Source organism: Ruditapes philippinarum, unplaced genomic scaffold (genome assembly GCF_026571515.1).
Source record: "Ruditapes philippinarum isolate M1 unplaced genomic scaffold, ASM2657151v2 ctg15141_1_1_1_1, whole genome shotgun sequence".
In the NCBI taxonomy this organism is placed as follows: Eukaryota; Metazoa; Mollusca; class Bivalvia; order Venerida; family Veneridae; genus Ruditapes; species Ruditapes philippinarum.
The window spans coordinates 1-17,549 of NW_026859896.1; the positions used below are offsets into that span (position 1 = coordinate 1).

Sequence of the window (17,549 nt, forward strand, 5' to 3'; positions counted from 1 at the left end):
TTTTAAAATTAAAAAATTTTTTTTAACCCAGCTCCCACGACTTCTAAAATAGTATGGGATGAATAAAAAAGTACATCTTTTTCGTGCACAGCTGACTATTAAAACAAGATTCATTTAATCACCAGCAAAGATTGGTTAAACGCTAACTGCGCTACCGCAAAAAAAGAGTTTAAACGCGCACGTAATAATTTTAATCGTAATAATATAAATGAAAACAGGGTATTGTTCACGCGTGCTAGGACTAAGTATAATAAAGTGAAAAAGAAAGCATACAATATATACAATATTCGACAGGGCCAGAAAGTTAGCAATTTAGCTAACTCTCAACATAGACAGTTTTGGAAAAAGATTCGAAAATCTTTTAAAAAGGCACCGCTAAAGGCCAATAATCTTAATATCGATAGTTTGTTTAAACATTTTAAAGGCATGTTTGGTGAGGAACCGCCGAGTAGTGAAAATGACGATTATATTCCGCAGAACGACCAAACCGATGCTGACCTAGATATTTATTTTACAGAACAAGAACTTAGATCCGCAGTTTTCCACCAAAACAATAATAAAATGCCGGGGTTAGACAATCTTCCAAGTGAATTGTTTAAGTCGAGCTATGATTTAATTTCACCTCTTTTGTTGAAAATATATAACAGAATATTTAACAGTGGTGAATACTAGTATCCTAATTCTTGGGGTTTAGGAATAATTACTCCTGTCTTTAAAAAAGGGGACATAAATGATGCTAAGAATTATCGAGGCATTTGTCTTATTAATGTACTTGCAAAAATTTACTCTCAGTTGCTTTTAAATAGATTAACTCAATGGTCCAACAAATACGATACGCTTGACAAAAATCAATTCGGATTCCAAAAGGCGAAGTCAATAATTGATTGTATTTTTGTCCTACATTCTGTATTAAGTAAAGTTTAAGACTTGGGTAAAAAACTTTATTGCTGTTTTGTTGATTATATGTTGTGTTTTGATAGAATTAATAGGACATATTTATGTCAAATACTTCTAACAGAAAAAGTTAGTAGTAAATTTGTACGGGCCGTAAAAGCAATATGTATACTATTGTTAAGTCCTGTGTAAAGTTCAATTCAGAATCATCAGACTTCTTCACCTCTAACATCGGATTGAAACAAGGGGACCCGAGCTCCCCTCTGCTATTTATGTACTTCGAAAATGACGTCACACACAATATTAATACAAATATTGATGATATATTCACAATTAACGAAGTAAAATACTTTTTATTATTGTACGCTGATGACCAAGTACTTTATGCTACATACAGTCTATGATAAATGATCTTGTAACGTATTGTAGGGAGTGGGGTCTAACAATCAACACTACAAAAACTAAAATATTAATATTCGAAAGAGGACGTCACTTTCAACATAACTTTTATATTGAAGATACATCCCTTAGAAGTAGTTACGTCATTTAAATATTTAGGTATTACATTATTTAAAAATGGAAACTGGTATTGTAATAGGGGTGGTTCGGCGCAACTATATATAAAGCTATCCGAGCCCCTAAGGGTCAAATGAGTTCGGGATTGTTAAATCATTTCAACAACAGCTGTGAAGTTCTTATATGTTTATATACCAATCCAATCTTCTAATAAGGTTGTTACATCAAGTAGATTTGATAAGTACAAACCAACAACACTCTGAAATAAGTATATAACAATATGTAAATATAAAGTAAAATAAAGTAGAAACAATGCATTAATTATTATCATATCTTACATAATCAATTACATGTCTAGTGGCCAATTCAGTTCTTTAAACTCAGCAACAGTCCTTAAATCTAATATCATAGCTTATGGAATTATATACACAATTAACATATTTTATCTTTTAAACAATACACAATACATCACACATGTAACTTACCATCTGAGGGATGAGTGTAGTACATCAATCTTATTATTATCTCTCTGACTATCACACCAGTGACTGTTAACTGCAAGGTTAAATATTAATAGTGAATAAAAGATGAAAGGTGATTTGATAGATACATGTCATTCTGAAACTCATACTTATTTACAAATTTCACAATCAATGGACTGAACCAAAATACAACAGAATCACAATAATGCAATTCTACATATTTACAATAAAGCATTTAGCAGCAGTCAGGATAAATACATACCACCTTATGAAATAAAGAACTTGACCACAAACACTTATTTTTCTAACCTTTCCTTTACAACATAACAAAGACACAATGACTTTTCCCACCAAGAAATCACATGACATAAAAATAACTTAAAACCAACGATCCGTGAACCAATCATTTGAATTCTTAGAAAACTGACCAATGTAAACACAAGATAAAATCAGTTAAAACCTATAGAGTAATCTCCCTTGAAAAATATCAGACAAGACCGGCGGATTTGTCTCCCTTTGCAAAATTATAAAATCCAACAGTAAAGCAAGAGTATTGTCCCTTAGACCTGATCTTAAAAATAAGACCCTGTTACAGTATCGCAGTCAAAAATATATTGCATAGCATGCGTCTCGTGCATTATATAGCCTGTTCACCATCTTTAATAATATCGAGTTACCAATTAAACAAAAAGTAAGATTATTTGACAGTTTGGTTGGTTCTAGTCTTAATTTCGGCTCTGAAATATGGGGAATGCATGAAGCGACCGACATAGAACTGCTACATACTAAATTCTTACGTCGCGTATTATGTGTGAAACGCTCAACAAACCTTTCCGCACTTTATGGAGAACTCGGGCGCGTACCATTAGCCGTATTCAGAAAAATAAACATAATCTAATATTGGATTAAAATATTAAGGCACGCGGACTCTTCATTAACAAAGCAGACATATACGTTTTTCAAAGCTGACGCTGATAGCGGTCGTGAGTATCGTGGTCCTAATTGTGCTGCTCAAGTGAAAAGTATTTTAGATGAACATGGATTAAGCTATGTCTGGAATCAACAAACGGATGTGAATAATATACCGTTCCAGTTGATAAAACAACGCATATTAGATACATATTATCAACGCTGGTACTCAGACATAAATAATTCGCCACGCCTTCAATCTTACTGGATATTTAAGCATACTTTTCAAACAGAACATTATTTAGATTGCATTAAAGAGAACAAGTATAGGGTTGCACTATCAAGACTTAGAACATCGTTGCACAGTTTACTTATAGAAACCGGACGTTATGAGAATATCGCACGAGAAGAACGGATTTGTAAATCTTGTAATGTGAGAAAAGTTGAAACTGAATTCCACTTTATTTTAGTATGTCCTAAATATCGCGAATTGAAAACCAAATATTTTCGGCACTATTTTTGTCGTTGGCCATCTATACATAAATTTGATCAATTAATGAATGCCACATCTAAAAAATATATTTGTAATTTATCGAAATATATATATTTTGCCAATAGAATAAGAATTTCATAATTTGTCCATACACCTCCATAATACTGTATGCTCTTACTTTGATAACAAAAGCTGACATGTTAGAAAAAATACACTGAACTTTGTTAAAATGTGCAAAATACTATGTATTCATAAGTCAATTTAATAAACTTGTTTTTCCTTTTCCGAAAACAAGTTTTCATGTACCAGCCGCAATTATATATTGCTTGCTATAAACTTTGTAAAAGAGTTTTATGCAATAAATTTATGTTATGTTATGTTATGTTATGTTACTTTAAAATAACATCTTGGGTGTCACAGAAAAGGTTCATCAACAGTTTACACACCTGTAGGACCAAGATTTACGTTTAGAGTCACAATGTTTGTAGCTAAATATTTTATCTTTAGGTGGTAAAGGAGCCCACCATTGCATGAATTTATAATATTGAAATCATATTTCACCGGAGTAACTATTACGGATTGAATTAACGCAAATTAAAGACTTGACTGTTGCCCTTGTCTGAATGATAATGTAGCTTTCGTTCATTGTGCTTTTTTATTTTTGTTTCAGTCAGCTTCTTTTTCTCGAGTGAATTATGTATAGATACTCCTGCGACGCGGGGTCACGTCAACAATGATGTTAAAACTAGGCATTTCAACTTAAAAACGATTGGCTCAATATTTTAATAGTATGTCGGAGCAAAGTCAAACAATGTTTAGTGACAGTTCTCAAATAGAATACTTAAACAAACACAAACATTTTTTTAGAATCTATTACATGCATATCTTCTTGTATATATTTTGTACATTGACATTTTCATCTGCTGTTTAATGTTTCAATTTCATTTAGAATTTAACGGAGGACTACTTCTTTTTGGAATGGAATATTTCTATAACATAACACAATTATTTAAGCTAGAATTTTTTTTACATCCAAATATGATAAAAATCTAATGGGATTATTATTCATTTCCGCACTGAAAGTACCAATACTTCTCAAACATATTAAATAGGTGAAGTTTAACAACATGACAATTAAATGACTAATTCATTTGATTAATTTATCTTCAGAATGTTCTATAGATTGCACAATATCCATCTCTATACATGTATGTGTCAATAACGTAATGTGTTGTCTGTCTACCGCTCTATTTAGTGTTGTTTTTGTATATTTCCTCCGTTCTATCCGAGCAAACTGAAAGTATACAAGTTACACAACGACTTTTTAAGAGCTATATTTGTTAGGACTAGAATGATTAAGTTATTTTATCTGATTAACTTAGAAAATATTCGTTCTGTATATTTTCCGATTGAAATGTTCTAGCAGTATTGTCGACTTTAAAATTTAGAGAATTTGTCAAATGTTTTTTTTTAATCAATATATTCTTGAATTGTAAGTTATTTTGCAAGTCGATTTAAAAAATTCTAGAATTTGCGAAAAGAATCATCTTTATAAATCATGGCCTAGATTTTGATAAATATTGTACATGGAAACGATCTAGAATGTATTTATTCTAGTTTGTTGATATACCGATATGATATGTATTAATGTCACCTCACAAATGAACTTACTTCACATAATAAATGTAAAATTAAATGACTTATGTTTAGATGTCTTAAAGTATACTATTGTCAGAAAGTTGCTATCTTTCCCATTATATATTCAAAGTGACAGCCATATAAACATATTTGTATAAAAACCCACCCACTCAAAAGTAACAGTTACATCGATTATAAAAAAAACAGTTCTAACAAAACCATGTATAAACATTTGATATAGATACAATAAGAAAGCATGTAACTTGCATACTAGTGCAGTGATTGTAGAAGAAAAAAAATGATTGCAGTTATATAAACACCTTCTGTAAACCCCACCCGCACTCTCTTGCACCCTAAAATAAATAAATAAATAACAAAAACGATTGTATTTCAATCACCTGTAGTTTGATGTGTTCCTGTTGTGCTATTCTACTTGTTTAGCAAGGTCGGCAATTTCTTGCACCATAAAATCCACATCAGAGTGTGTTATTGCAGGATTTGAGAAAGCTACCCTGAAGAAGTTTGGTAGGTCCCCAAGAGGCTGATACTGTATCATCAACGATCCTTTTTCCATCATCAACGCCTTCAATTTTGCTGTCAACTTCAAAATAAAGTTATTATTTCATATCCACATGTTTATTACGACATAATTAAAAAAGTTGCAGGCTCGATTTGATTTAGCTTGCTCATGGACGGCACTGGAAAGTACAAGATACAGTCCAAGGTGGCGTTTGGTCTCCAAATAAAAGAAAGCTTACGTTAATAAAAGAGAAGAAATGGGCAAATCTTAACACAATGGAATTTTGTAAAAATGACCAGACAAAAAATTTCATAATATTTGTTCTCATTGCTGATGGAATTATAGTCATTCATTTATATTAAGCTTTTATAATAAAAAAATGTATTGTTTGTTACCATGATGAGGTGAAAGGAATATTTCGTACACTTCAAATTAAAGAATAAAATACACTCAACATCTTCAGCAGTCTATCACTGACAATGTTTTTAACGTAAACAACAAATTAAAATGTATCTCTTTTTAGACACTGATCCAACTGTCCTATTTTCGTGTGCAGATAGGAAAAGTTTGAGTGAAACGGGTAACTGGCAATGAAAAAAAAGAAGACAAGGAAACAGTTTATATCTTACATACCTTATGAAGGTGGAAGTATTTGTCTTGTTTTTCCTTCATCATTCTTATTTTTAGTGGAACATACCAAAAACACACCGTCGGACCTTCGATCTGAAGTAAGATTTGTATTAGATCCATATTGGGGAAGTGTTATCAGTTATATTTTTACTAATAACAGTATTAAGTTTTGTTACGGATAATAAGTAATATAGAAAGAATCAAGTAATTTTGTCACTTTCTGCACAACATGCCCCTTTGCGAACACAGTTTTAAAGGGAAATCTAGAATGTCAAAACTTTGAACTCAATAACTGACTATCATTCGGTTTAAACTTAAAACTGATCCCCCATGTTTCCATGACCTTGCACTTTACAATGTAACTATAATTAATAATTATCATTTATAACTATTTTCTGTGGATCAAATTCATCTTGATTACTTGATAACATTAAGAAACTGGACTTACTTCTTCTAGAACTAGTTCATAGTCTTCTCGTTTTCTGAGAACCTCGAGTAAATACCTTGAAATGTAAATTTTTATATTGAATATTTGGCCTCACATATTGAATATTGAGCCAAATCTTAAAACCAGAATACTCATCATTTTTTTACTTATCTTTCTTCTTTTAAAATATTAACCAAATAGTAAAAGGATATACCAGTTTGTAAATATTTGTTTAAATATATGTTTTAAAGCAATAGCTACTTGTTTGAAGCATTGAAATATTAAAATTATTACAATGTCTTGAAGTGACGTTTATTTACCTCCATATTTATCAAAACTGTTATATAATACGAGTGCTTTTGGTTGTTTTCTGTTTTTGTGCATGTACATCAGTTGTTTGTTAGAAACTATTAATAGGGATTGTTAGATCAAATGCCTGAATAAGTTGATATATGCACAGTGGCCGTCTTATACAAGCAACGATGACAAAGCAATCAAATTATCTCATATAATTACATATCATCTTATTGTACCTATTCTAAGGGTCGAAGCTCAATGTGAACAACATCCAGTTTATGATGATATACAATTTTCTGTCTTACCTTGACATTGCAAAATTTCTGTCAATTTGTTCCCTGAATCCTCTATCGCCCTAGACAAGTTAAACAAAATTGAATGCGCAATTTAAACATATTTTTGCAAGATATGCAGTATCGCATATTTTATATGCATAGAAATATATGTTCAATTCGTTTGACAGCTAAGTTATCATTAGCCGTCATTAAAACATAAACACATATTATTGACCTCACTTGTTTTGAATTGCGTGTTTGCTTCGATCTTGTATTTATAACAATTTTATTAAGTTTACAAAACATTGCTTACGTGACAATTACATTAACTGCAAGATTATTTGATTCTAATACAAATTACCTTTGACCTCCACATCAACCACAACTTGAAGATGTCATTATGACGCCCACATTGTATTGCCTTGTCACCAGTATCATACGATGTGTCGTATATCTTGTCTTTCTGATACAGGTAGTCAGCATGTAGCTGATTCACTTCTGACAATATTCCCTAACAAATATTGAAAATGATGATAAGTTTCAGCAAGAGTCAAATTACACAGTATATGAATTATAAATAGGCTTAATTCAAATAATTTTGATGTGTCAGTGGGCAGTTAGACGCGATTTGATAACCATTAACTATATATTAATAATTTTGTGTTATAAATACTCAGATACAGAAACATGTACAATAGTGTGTGGCCGACTGCCAACCAAATTTCAAAAGAATGGCATCAGCATAAATACGGTGCCAATATCACATGACATTAATTATTGTGGTCACTTGAGAAAGAAATTCAAAGGTCAAGCCGTTCTAGGATTTATCTTTCTTAACACTATTTTCCCAATTTAATTCTTTCAATAGGATCTGGTGTATAGTCCGCTCATTTAAGAGGGTAACTGATATATTGAATGTTTGGAAAAAAAAAAATTTTTGCAGTAAAGAGAAATAGCGTGAATTTCTAACTGTTGAAGCACTTTATAAAAAAAACTGATTTAAGCTCAAAATACAATTCCAATTATGCAATAGAATGCTAATGCTCACAAAAAAATTGTAAAAGGGTTATGAAAGAAAATCTTAACGAGACAGACTTTTGTATTGGTTTTGTGCCCCACATATAAAACAAAATGTCAAGTGGTACAAATATATGGACTGAGATAGCCATTATATCCTAAGCCCAATAAAAAGATTTTCGGAAATTAAAACGAAACAAGTTAATTTCTTTTTAAATTTCCTGAATTTTTACCGAATCAGACAGTGAAAGAGATTTCTGTTCGTGTTTAAATGTTAATATCTAATTAATTTCCGAAGTCATAACTTTTAAGTAATGCATGCCATTTAAATTGCAAAATAAGAATAAAGGGCAAATATTTAACGATTTACCTTTTTCTTTAAGAAAATCGCCGAACATTGTAATGGGACACCCATCATTTTATGGGGGTTCCATGTCAGAGAGTCCGCCCTGAAAAACGATACATTAGTACTTGTTACACTGTTTTTGTGGACAACATACAAATCATCAAATAATTTGTATTTCAGTTGAAACCAAATATCTACAACAATTCGATATTTCTTAAGATTAAAACTTTTATGACTTGAGCCGCACCATGACAATACCAACATAGTGCGTTTGCGACCAGCATGGGTCCAGACCAGATCAGGATCCACGCTGTTCGCTTACAAACCCTATTACAAGTAGAGGAACTGATAGCGAATAGCATTGATCCTGATCAGACTGCGCTTATGCGCAGGCGGGTCTGGTTCCATGCTGGTCGCAAACGCACTATATTGGTTTTGTCGTGACGCGGCTCATTTGTATATTGCTTGATTGCTATTATTAAAGAAGAAGCTAATGAATTATCAAAAATAAGCAATAAATTATTCTAATTTTAGTCAGAATTTATTAGTATTTTGTAATATATTTACATGACAAATAAGTTGAACGTGCGTTTCTTTTCCATATAACAAGTGGATTACATAAGCAAGTTATTACTATTATACAAATAATGTATACAAAAAGACATTATATTATTGTAAAAAACACATTAACATACTAAATACGATAATGTAGGGAAAAAACATGTTTGACGATCCAAGGTAGGAATTAAAGTAAACAAACCTGTATATATCTTGTAGAAGATGTCTGTATTTCTCGGAAAACAGAACACTCCCTCCCCATGCCCCCTGAAGTCATTATATGGAGAAAAAAGATTAACATGTTTATGCTGAAAAAATTAGTACATTGTTCTCCACTAATAACAAAAGCATGATGATGGTTTCATATATTAAATACACATGTCCCTTTCAAACATGACAAGTAAAAACAGTGCAACAATATCAATATTAATTTGATATTAATGATGGAGCTTGTACATTTGCTTACAACAGAATCCGCTATGCAAGTGGTTATCCAAATGTCTATACATTCATTTCTATTTGAAGGCTTAAATCTTTAAAAATTGTTTTTAAAGTTTTGTATTAAATAAATATAAAACGATAATTCCAAAAGGCTGTTAAAGTTTTGTCTTACGTCAACGTGAAGCCATAATCCATAGCGCTCACAAACATCAGCAATGGCGTTCACAGGATCAAACGCACCAAGAACAGTTGTACCGCATGTTGCATTTACCATTAACGGCACCATACCGTGCTCTATCGAGCGCCGTATTGCTGTTTCAAGATCAACACTTCGCATTCTGCCTCTGAAATTTTAACAGTTACATTGCTAAATAAACGCATTTTGTAAATATTTCTGGTTTTCAGATACTGAACACTTGAAACTCGCGGTCTTAAGATAATATTGATGGTGTTTGATTTTTTTAGAAAAGAATTTGTTTAACTTAACTTATATAACGTTTTTATTTGCAACCAAGATACATTGTAAAAGCGGCTCAGCTCGAACTTAAATAAATACAAAATACCGTTTCTCATACAAAGGATTTTGATGAACATTTTTAGTTTGAGATGAAACAGATCTATGAATATAACGAAACACGTGCAAAGTTATCACGTACCTTTCATCGGCGGGAATACTGTAAACATTATTAAGACCTATTCCGAGGAGTATTGCCGCTTTCTTGATAGAAAAATGACTCTGAAACAATAAAAATGTTAGAAAGGTGAACATTTGTCGTTTAGATTACAACTCGCGCTCATTGAAAATTTTTCTTTCATAAAATTCAAATACATTTAAATTTAAATAATAATAATAATAATAATATATCAGTGAATCATAAATTCAAAGGTTTTAAACATTAAGAATATGCACAAATTTACTTTGGTTAATTAGTTGATGACATCAATATATGACATCTCTTATTCTTAATTTGTACTTATTTCGTTCTTTTTACGAACCATTAAGAAAATGATCCTCTTTCATGTCTTTGCTTATCAAACTTGATATGAGCCGTGTCACGACAAAATCAACCTAATGGGTTTGCGACCAGCATGGATCCAGACCAGCCTGCGCATCCGCGCAATCTGATCAGGATCCATGCTGCCGCTATCAGTTTCTCGACTTGTAAAAGGGTTGGTAAGCGAACAGCATGGATCCTGATCAGACTGCGCGGATGCGCAGGCGGGTCTGGATCCATGCTGGTCGCAAAATCATTATTTTGGTTTTGTCATGACACGGCTCAATTATATATTTACGTAACATGAAACAACACAGGATATCCAAATATGTTTTTTGAATAAATATTTAATATACAGAAGAAATTAAGAGTTTTAATTTGCGTATCATTATCAACATGTTTTACTTAATGAACAGAAATACAACATTCTATCTGAGTAAAGAAACAATGTTTAAAGGAGCTCCACTGCAGTCAAAAGGCTTGAATACATAAACTCTAAATCAAGTGAAGCACCTATATGAAAACAACAAAGAAATATGATCAGAATAAAATTAAAATTCGATTTTCTATGCAATTCTCAGTCCGATTTGAGTGAAGGGCGTTTAAACGCTTTTTGAGTTGTTTCACATAGAAATAAAAGTCAACAAAAAGCGGGGAGACAATAATGATCTGAAAATTTGCAAAAAAAAAAGATTATGTCAAGACATGCATGTACATTAAATGGTATATACACATATTGGAAAAAATATTTCTAATTCCTTCATGTAAATAAAAGAAGAATATATCGTCATTGGAGTCATTTTATAACTGATATGTACAGTTTCTGCATTTTCATTCATGATTAAGTGCATGTAGTTCGTTCTTTCTTGACAAAATATTAATGAAAAGTAAAATAACTTAAATACAAAGTATAATTAACCTGTACAGACGTAAAAGACTGCAAACTGTAAACCATTCGCCATTCTTTCTCTTTAATATTTGATTTGCTGCGTGTCGAGCAGCTAGCATAGCATATAGGTTGGAAAATGGCGCCCACCTGTTTTATATAATTGCATGTAAACACATAAATTCGTCGGGTTAATTCTACAACCCGTAACTCGATTTTTGGCAAAATTGAGATTTTTATATCATTTTTTTCGTCTCAATGAGCTCTTCACAGTGAACATACTTATGTAGTTGTAGAATAACATAAAAATGTTTATTTCCAATTTCCACAAACCCGTAACTCGCTATTTACATCAACTTTAATTCTAGACCCCAGTAACTTCTCGTCCAAATCAAACATTCTGATTTTGTACCACGTGATACATGACACATCTGTAATGGCTGCCTACTTATCACAATCAAATATTTGAAAAACTTTTAGTGATTTATTTAAAGATAATTTATAGTAATTTTTACCTGAATGTATATACATATATTGATGATTTAGTTTTATAGCTCTTACATCATTTTGATTAATAGTAATGTATTGAATAGATACATATGTAAATACTACATTTATTCGGATGATAACAATTTCGGACGGCCTCGATGAGTACTCGATGAGAAAAAGCTTCTTATTTTCAAGTTTTTACACTTTTTGAAAGGGTACTCATTAGCTATATAGCTGAACCCATTTTTACATTTGCATTTTGATCATCCATAAAAGTTATAGTTATTAGATGTTCTTGAATGGAAGACAAAATACCACTTTGTTTACATCTAGATGCTATCAGGACAAATTGTTTCAGATTCAACGCTGTTTTCTGAAGTACTTAATGTACACTCTAAATCAAAAATTGAAACATAATAGCAACATAGGTATGTGACAGAAACGCATCGTCGAATACCCACGGTTGATAAACATGTAACATAACAAGTGCATACTTTTGAAAAATTAATGTAGATTTCATTTGATAGTAGCATTGATTTTCAAACAGACGTGTAATATTTTACACAGTAGGAGAAGTTAATGATATTTTTTACTTGAATTTTTGCTATGTTTCTAGCCGAAAATTATTACACTTAGTCAATTTGCTTCAAATGTTTCAATTAGAACCCCGTATGTCGCTTTTATGATGTAGAAATGACCTGAATGTTTGTCAACAACCACGTATCTCTCGAATGGGGTTTTAGAATTCAGAATTTGTATGTATTTCTTATTTATTATGAAAATTGAAATTAATTATTTGATATTTTAGCTTTAAAATTGTATGCACAGAAATAAAATTTGGTACATATGTACAACATACAGATTTCTAAATTCACTGAAAATTTTATCTTTATACGGTTTATCATTAAAAAGTTATTACAGTTCAAACTTTCAAATGCGATTTTCTAAAAATGACAAAAAATGACATACGGGTTTGTAGTATTAAGCCAACGAATTGTTAACTGAACAAGTGAAATATTGTCACAACGAAGGGTCTCTGTATATATATAAATATATGTCTTTACTTCCTTAAAGGTAACATATATCATTTTTCCCCGAAACTACATAAAAGCGTTTCACTTCTTATCATAAAGAAATATATCAGTGATTATATACTAATTTGTTATTTTATTTTGCAAGTTAAAACACTCAGCAAAATTTTGAGTAAAACATTAAATCATCTTAAATATGCTTTATACACATATTTTCCAGACAGATTATGCGATAGTGTACGCGCGGTAATGGATATTAGTATTCACTGTATCAATATATCGGCTATAGCAAAGTTTTTAGTTGGGACAGAATCTAGGTGCACTTAAGGTAGAAGGCGAAACTTTGCGAACTTTCGAGTAACGTCTTAAAAATTGGCATGAAATCAGTTTTCCGCATTTCTGATAAGATTCCGTTGATTTTAGTTCCAATAGTTTCAGCAAATTTTTGTACACACGACGTCAAAGTTGACCATCAAAGCCCGTTTTTGAACATGACGTCGTTGCGTTTCCATGGCAACTTTTATTCATGGCAACTTTAACGGGTATCACAACGCCATAGGCGGACATAATACGTTAAATTCAACAGCATTCCACATAAATTATTTTTATTTAAGTTGGTATAAAATTTTACACCAAAATCCAAAAAATGAAAAAAAGGAAAAATGTCTATTTTGTGTAAAATTTGACGTCTAGTATAGCCGCATTTTTTTCAGTTATAAAGCGGCTAATTAAAAAAAATCCTGAAATAAATGTTTGATTTTTTTCTTTAAACGTCCTTTAAAATGTATGTTCCGTCTAAATGACTAAAAAATAATGGGTCACCGACTCAATTTTTTCGGTACACATGATTTTATTCCCCCCACCCCTTTGCATAGAGGTCACGCTATCAAAAGGCGTTTGTTATTTTGTTTGTCATTAAAAAGATGGCCCTGTGTCAAAATCCCGCTATTAAGGGCATTTATGGCATTATGACCGCTGCGGAAAATATATGGATATAAGGAATTGTACAGAATTCGTATATTATTGATAGACAAGTGAAAATTAAAATACGGACATGTATGGGACCGTATATCATGCATTACCAATATGACTTATATACTGTGATCCATACAATCGTAAAATAAGGGAACTTTGTTCTACTAAAATACAGATATTTTTAATAACAAGGTCAGATATTACCAAAATATGAAATTTTGTGTTCCTTTAAATATGGAGTCTGTGTATAAAAACAGAGAATAAAGATGTACTTCAGAATTACCCTATTTCTAGAAGAGGAAAGAAATAATAGTCTTTCAGAATAACATAAAATAGTACAGCTTTTAGTAAATTTAATATATCCTGGTTTTATTTACATGTCAATTGCAAACTGATTAAATGGTCAGTAAACAGAACATATAAAACATCGACAGATCCTGACAGTGTCCGTTCATTTGTTTAAAGATTTACAAAATTTATTTTATCTGCCTATTGCGTTTTGATACCCGTAACAGTTGCCAAGGATACGCAACGATTTTCAAAAACGGGCTTTGATGGTCAACTTTGACGTCGTGGGTAAAAAAGATTTGCTGAAATTATTGATATAAAAATAACGGAATCTAATCAATGATCAACTTTTACATGTCAATCATCAAGGCCCTACTCGAAAGTTGCAAAGTGTCGCGTTCTACCTTAATCATCGATCTTTACCTGGAGCAAATATTTCATCACCATCCGTCCAACCAATGAAACGGCGCATGCGCACAAGAATCACTTCCTCCATAAGGGTAAACACTGGAGCCATTTCATAGGTGAACCTTTAATTCCATTAATGAAAAATTTATAAGTGCAACAATATAAACGCTGCTTTAGATAATAGTTAAAATGTAAAAATACGCTTGCGTGTAACTTATTAAAATATCTTTATAAGCTTGTATTCTGCTGGAACTGGATGCCATCATCCTTTGCCTAGACAAGCTTGCGTGCCCGTGATGTCTGTCTAGGCTATCTCACTTTTTATTTGAATAAGAAAACCCAAAATTGAAAGCCGATTCAGCTAGATAAGCTTTGAGATACTATGTTATTGATGAAGATCGCAAGTACCGATTTTGTTGCATTATGTTTTTAATAAATACATTATCAAATTTCAAAAGATGTTATACGTTTCTAAGGTTTTTGATTAATAAATGATCTTAACAGTTTCCTTGTTCTTTTTTACTTTCTTTTTGCAATTTAGTAAAGGTTAAGTTCAATTTTCTTATAGTATTGAAAACCATTATGATCATCATAAAACGTGACATCGGATGTTTTGTTACTATACGAACTAAACTTACATGTTAGTATTAGCAGCGGCGGTGACCCATTCAGCGGAAAGACCAATTATGTCAATACCAGTTGATAATTGGTTCAGAAATCTTGGGTGGGCTTAAAAAAATACACATGGTAAGCTGAAACTCAATGTTTTGTTCCATTCGTATCATTCATTGTAACAAGTATATTAATATTATCATAAAAGTGATTTGATGTGGCAACGTTTTAATCAGTATGTTATTTCATGTATGTGCGATGAGAATATAATGATGCTAAACAAATAAAAAAAACCTCTTTAAATTTAATATTTATTGTTTGCTTCTGCAATGATTGCAATTTTTCTTTCTTACCAGTTTTAACGCAATACTTCAATGTTTCTTTACAGTCACTCAGTACTTGCTCCAAATCTCGTGGCTTCTCGTCAACATAAAGACAATGATCCATTTGCTCTCGCAGCTGATGTGGATGGTGAAAGTCGAGCACCTTGCTGCGAACATCACGTTCAGACTTTAGATATTTTGCGATGATCTTCGAGATTTCTGATAAGAAACTCACCAAACGCTCGAATCCTGCCTTTGTATTGAACTCTGATATGTAACAAAAAGGCAAATAAAAGAAATGTAACATAACATTTATATTACAATATGTTCATAGTCAGAAATTTTATTTTAAAACATATTAATGCGAAGTACTGGCATGACATTCAATATAACAAGAAGCATCTTTAAAAAGAAAGAACTTTATCTGCTTTTACTTGCAAAAAGCATTTCCATGAAAAAATATTACCAATGCTTGTTAAATGATGAAATAATAACAGTTATTACTTGTGGAAATTTAAAGTTGATTGCAAATAGTTTTGAAGGGTTCTCGTCATTTAGTCCAATAACCTGTTCGACGAGTTTATGTATTGTGCTTTTTTATGTTTTTGCAGTATCTCCCCTCTGCGACGCAGAACCTATGATTTTTGTTATTTTTGTATAATATGACGCAATGTTATTCTTTAGAAAGTGATACAAAATTGGTAAGAACAATAATCATAAAACAAAATGAAGGAATAATATAAATTGTATTTTTAACCAATAATGACGTATGTGAAATAAGGTATACCCATAATCCCATGCAATTCCACTATAAAATCAATTAGCAAATATCAAACACGCCGCCGCGTACAAAAGTTACTCTTACTCTTTTAATTTTATTCGTATTTAAAAGTATTAGTAGGCATGTTATTTTTGACAAAATTGATAACTTAGTACATGTAATCAGATTTTATTATAAAGGTAAAATAATTTGTGGGACGAAACATGGTTAAACACAACTGAAATATCTAAATAACTTAGCCTGAAAGTGAAAGAATTGAACTCTTAGAGCCTTGAGTTCGTTTCCGGAACACCTTTAATTAAACATGAAAAGCGTAACTATTTCATTTATACTACTTTATTAATTTTAAAAGGGCAATGAGATTCCCTGTTTTCAGTAATTTTAAAAAGACCAATGCAAATTCTACTTTTATTCAGTTCTTTTCTGTAAATTTCATAGGAAGCCAAACTGATTTTATGCGGCCTTTCAGCGAAAAGGTTAGAAAGTGTATAAATTATACTAGATCACATTGAATAATAAAATTATAATTACTTAAAAATCATTAACTAATAGATATGAAAAAGAAAATTAACAATCACCTGATGCAAACACTCGCTCAAATTCTGTCCAATCAAATGACAAACTCTTTGACCTGTCCAATGCAAAGTCAGTCTTTCTTACTGACTTCCCCTTAGTGGTTGATGCCATACCTAGAGTAACGAGAATTGTTGCCTTATGTTAATTAACCATATAATGTATATTATCCTTACTCAGAACTCAATAAAATTATTACTTCAAATGTATAATTGCTTGTTTGGTTTAAGAAATTTGCTATTTTCAAATAGTAAAACATGAATTATATAAACAAAAAGAGTACACTCAAACACAGTAAAATCGAATATAGGAAATCAACTCAAGTATGACTTTTGTAAAGTACATCTCAAAGTGTCAGAAATAACAAAATTTATCAACGTTTTACTTGGTTAATTATTTCATTAACACGAATGTTTGTTGTTGTTTTTTTCCCGAAAAATAGAGTGAAAAAGAATATAAAGTTTGTAAAAGATAAAATAGTAATTAACATTGTTGTACTAAGCTGTTGAATTTGAATTACTTATTTTCTTTCTAAGAATGATCTGTTTAGCTGACTTGCTTGGTTTTAAACAAAAACGTTAATGTTATCTATGGGAACCACTGGTTGCTATAGAAGTCACTGGTTTGAATGCAAATTTGTGGTTGCTATCGAAGTAAATGTATGATATGGAAAAATCTAGCCGCAATTGATGTCACTGGATGGTTTGAAAAGTCAAAGGTTTCCATGTAAGTCGCTGGTTGCTAT

The 17,549-nt window shown here is 31.3% G+C and overlaps 1 protein-coding gene and 1 long non-coding RNA gene across 2 annotated transcripts; both read right to left on the reverse strand.

Moving 5' to 3' along the window:
* Nucleotides 1-1,581: 1,581 nt before the first annotated feature.
* Nucleotides 1,582-2,228, reverse strand: LOC132758224 (uncharacterized). Its single transcript, XR_009629550.1, has 2 exons — nt 1,896-2,228; nt 1,582-1,669 (listed from the first exon to the last, which is right to left on the reverse strand). It is a non-coding gene; the product is annotated as an uncharacterized LOC132758224 (long non-coding RNA).
* Nucleotides 2,229-5,336: 3,108 nt separating this feature from the next.
* LOC132758223 (glutamate decarboxylase 1-like) lies at nt 5,337-16,918 on the reverse strand. The gene is made up of 14 exons (XM_060749777.1): nt 16,810-16,918; nt 15,481-15,717; nt 15,154-15,244; nt 14,531-14,637; nt 11,658-11,755; nt 10,100-10,179; nt 9,616-9,787; nt 9,205-9,269; nt 8,469-8,547; nt 7,443-7,592; nt 7,112-7,161; nt 6,531-6,585; nt 6,086-6,175; nt 5,337-5,533 (listed from the first exon to the last, which is right to left on the reverse strand). Exons 1-14 carry the CDS (start codon nt 16,916-16,918, stop codon nt 5,357-5,359), a joined length of 1,560 nt encoding a protein of 519 aa, XP_060605760.1. The 3' UTR covers nt 5,337-5,356.
* Nucleotides 16,919-17,549: the final 631 nt, after the last annotated feature.

Bases quoted from the DNA above. Each gene is read 5' to 3' on its own strand.
- LOC132758223 (XM_060749777.1), bottom strand. From the start codon at position 16,918: ATGGCATCAACCACTAAGGGGAAGTCAGTAAGAAAGACTGACTTTGCA. The intron at 7,162-7,442 runs GTAATTTGTATT...TAACTTGTCTAG, and splicing joins GGTTGATGTGGAGGTCAAAG to GGCGATAGAGGATTCAGGGA. The intron at 5,534-6,085 runs GTATGTAAGATA...TTTATTTTGAAG, and splicing joins AATACTTCCACCTTCATAAG to TTGACAGCAAAATTGAAGGC.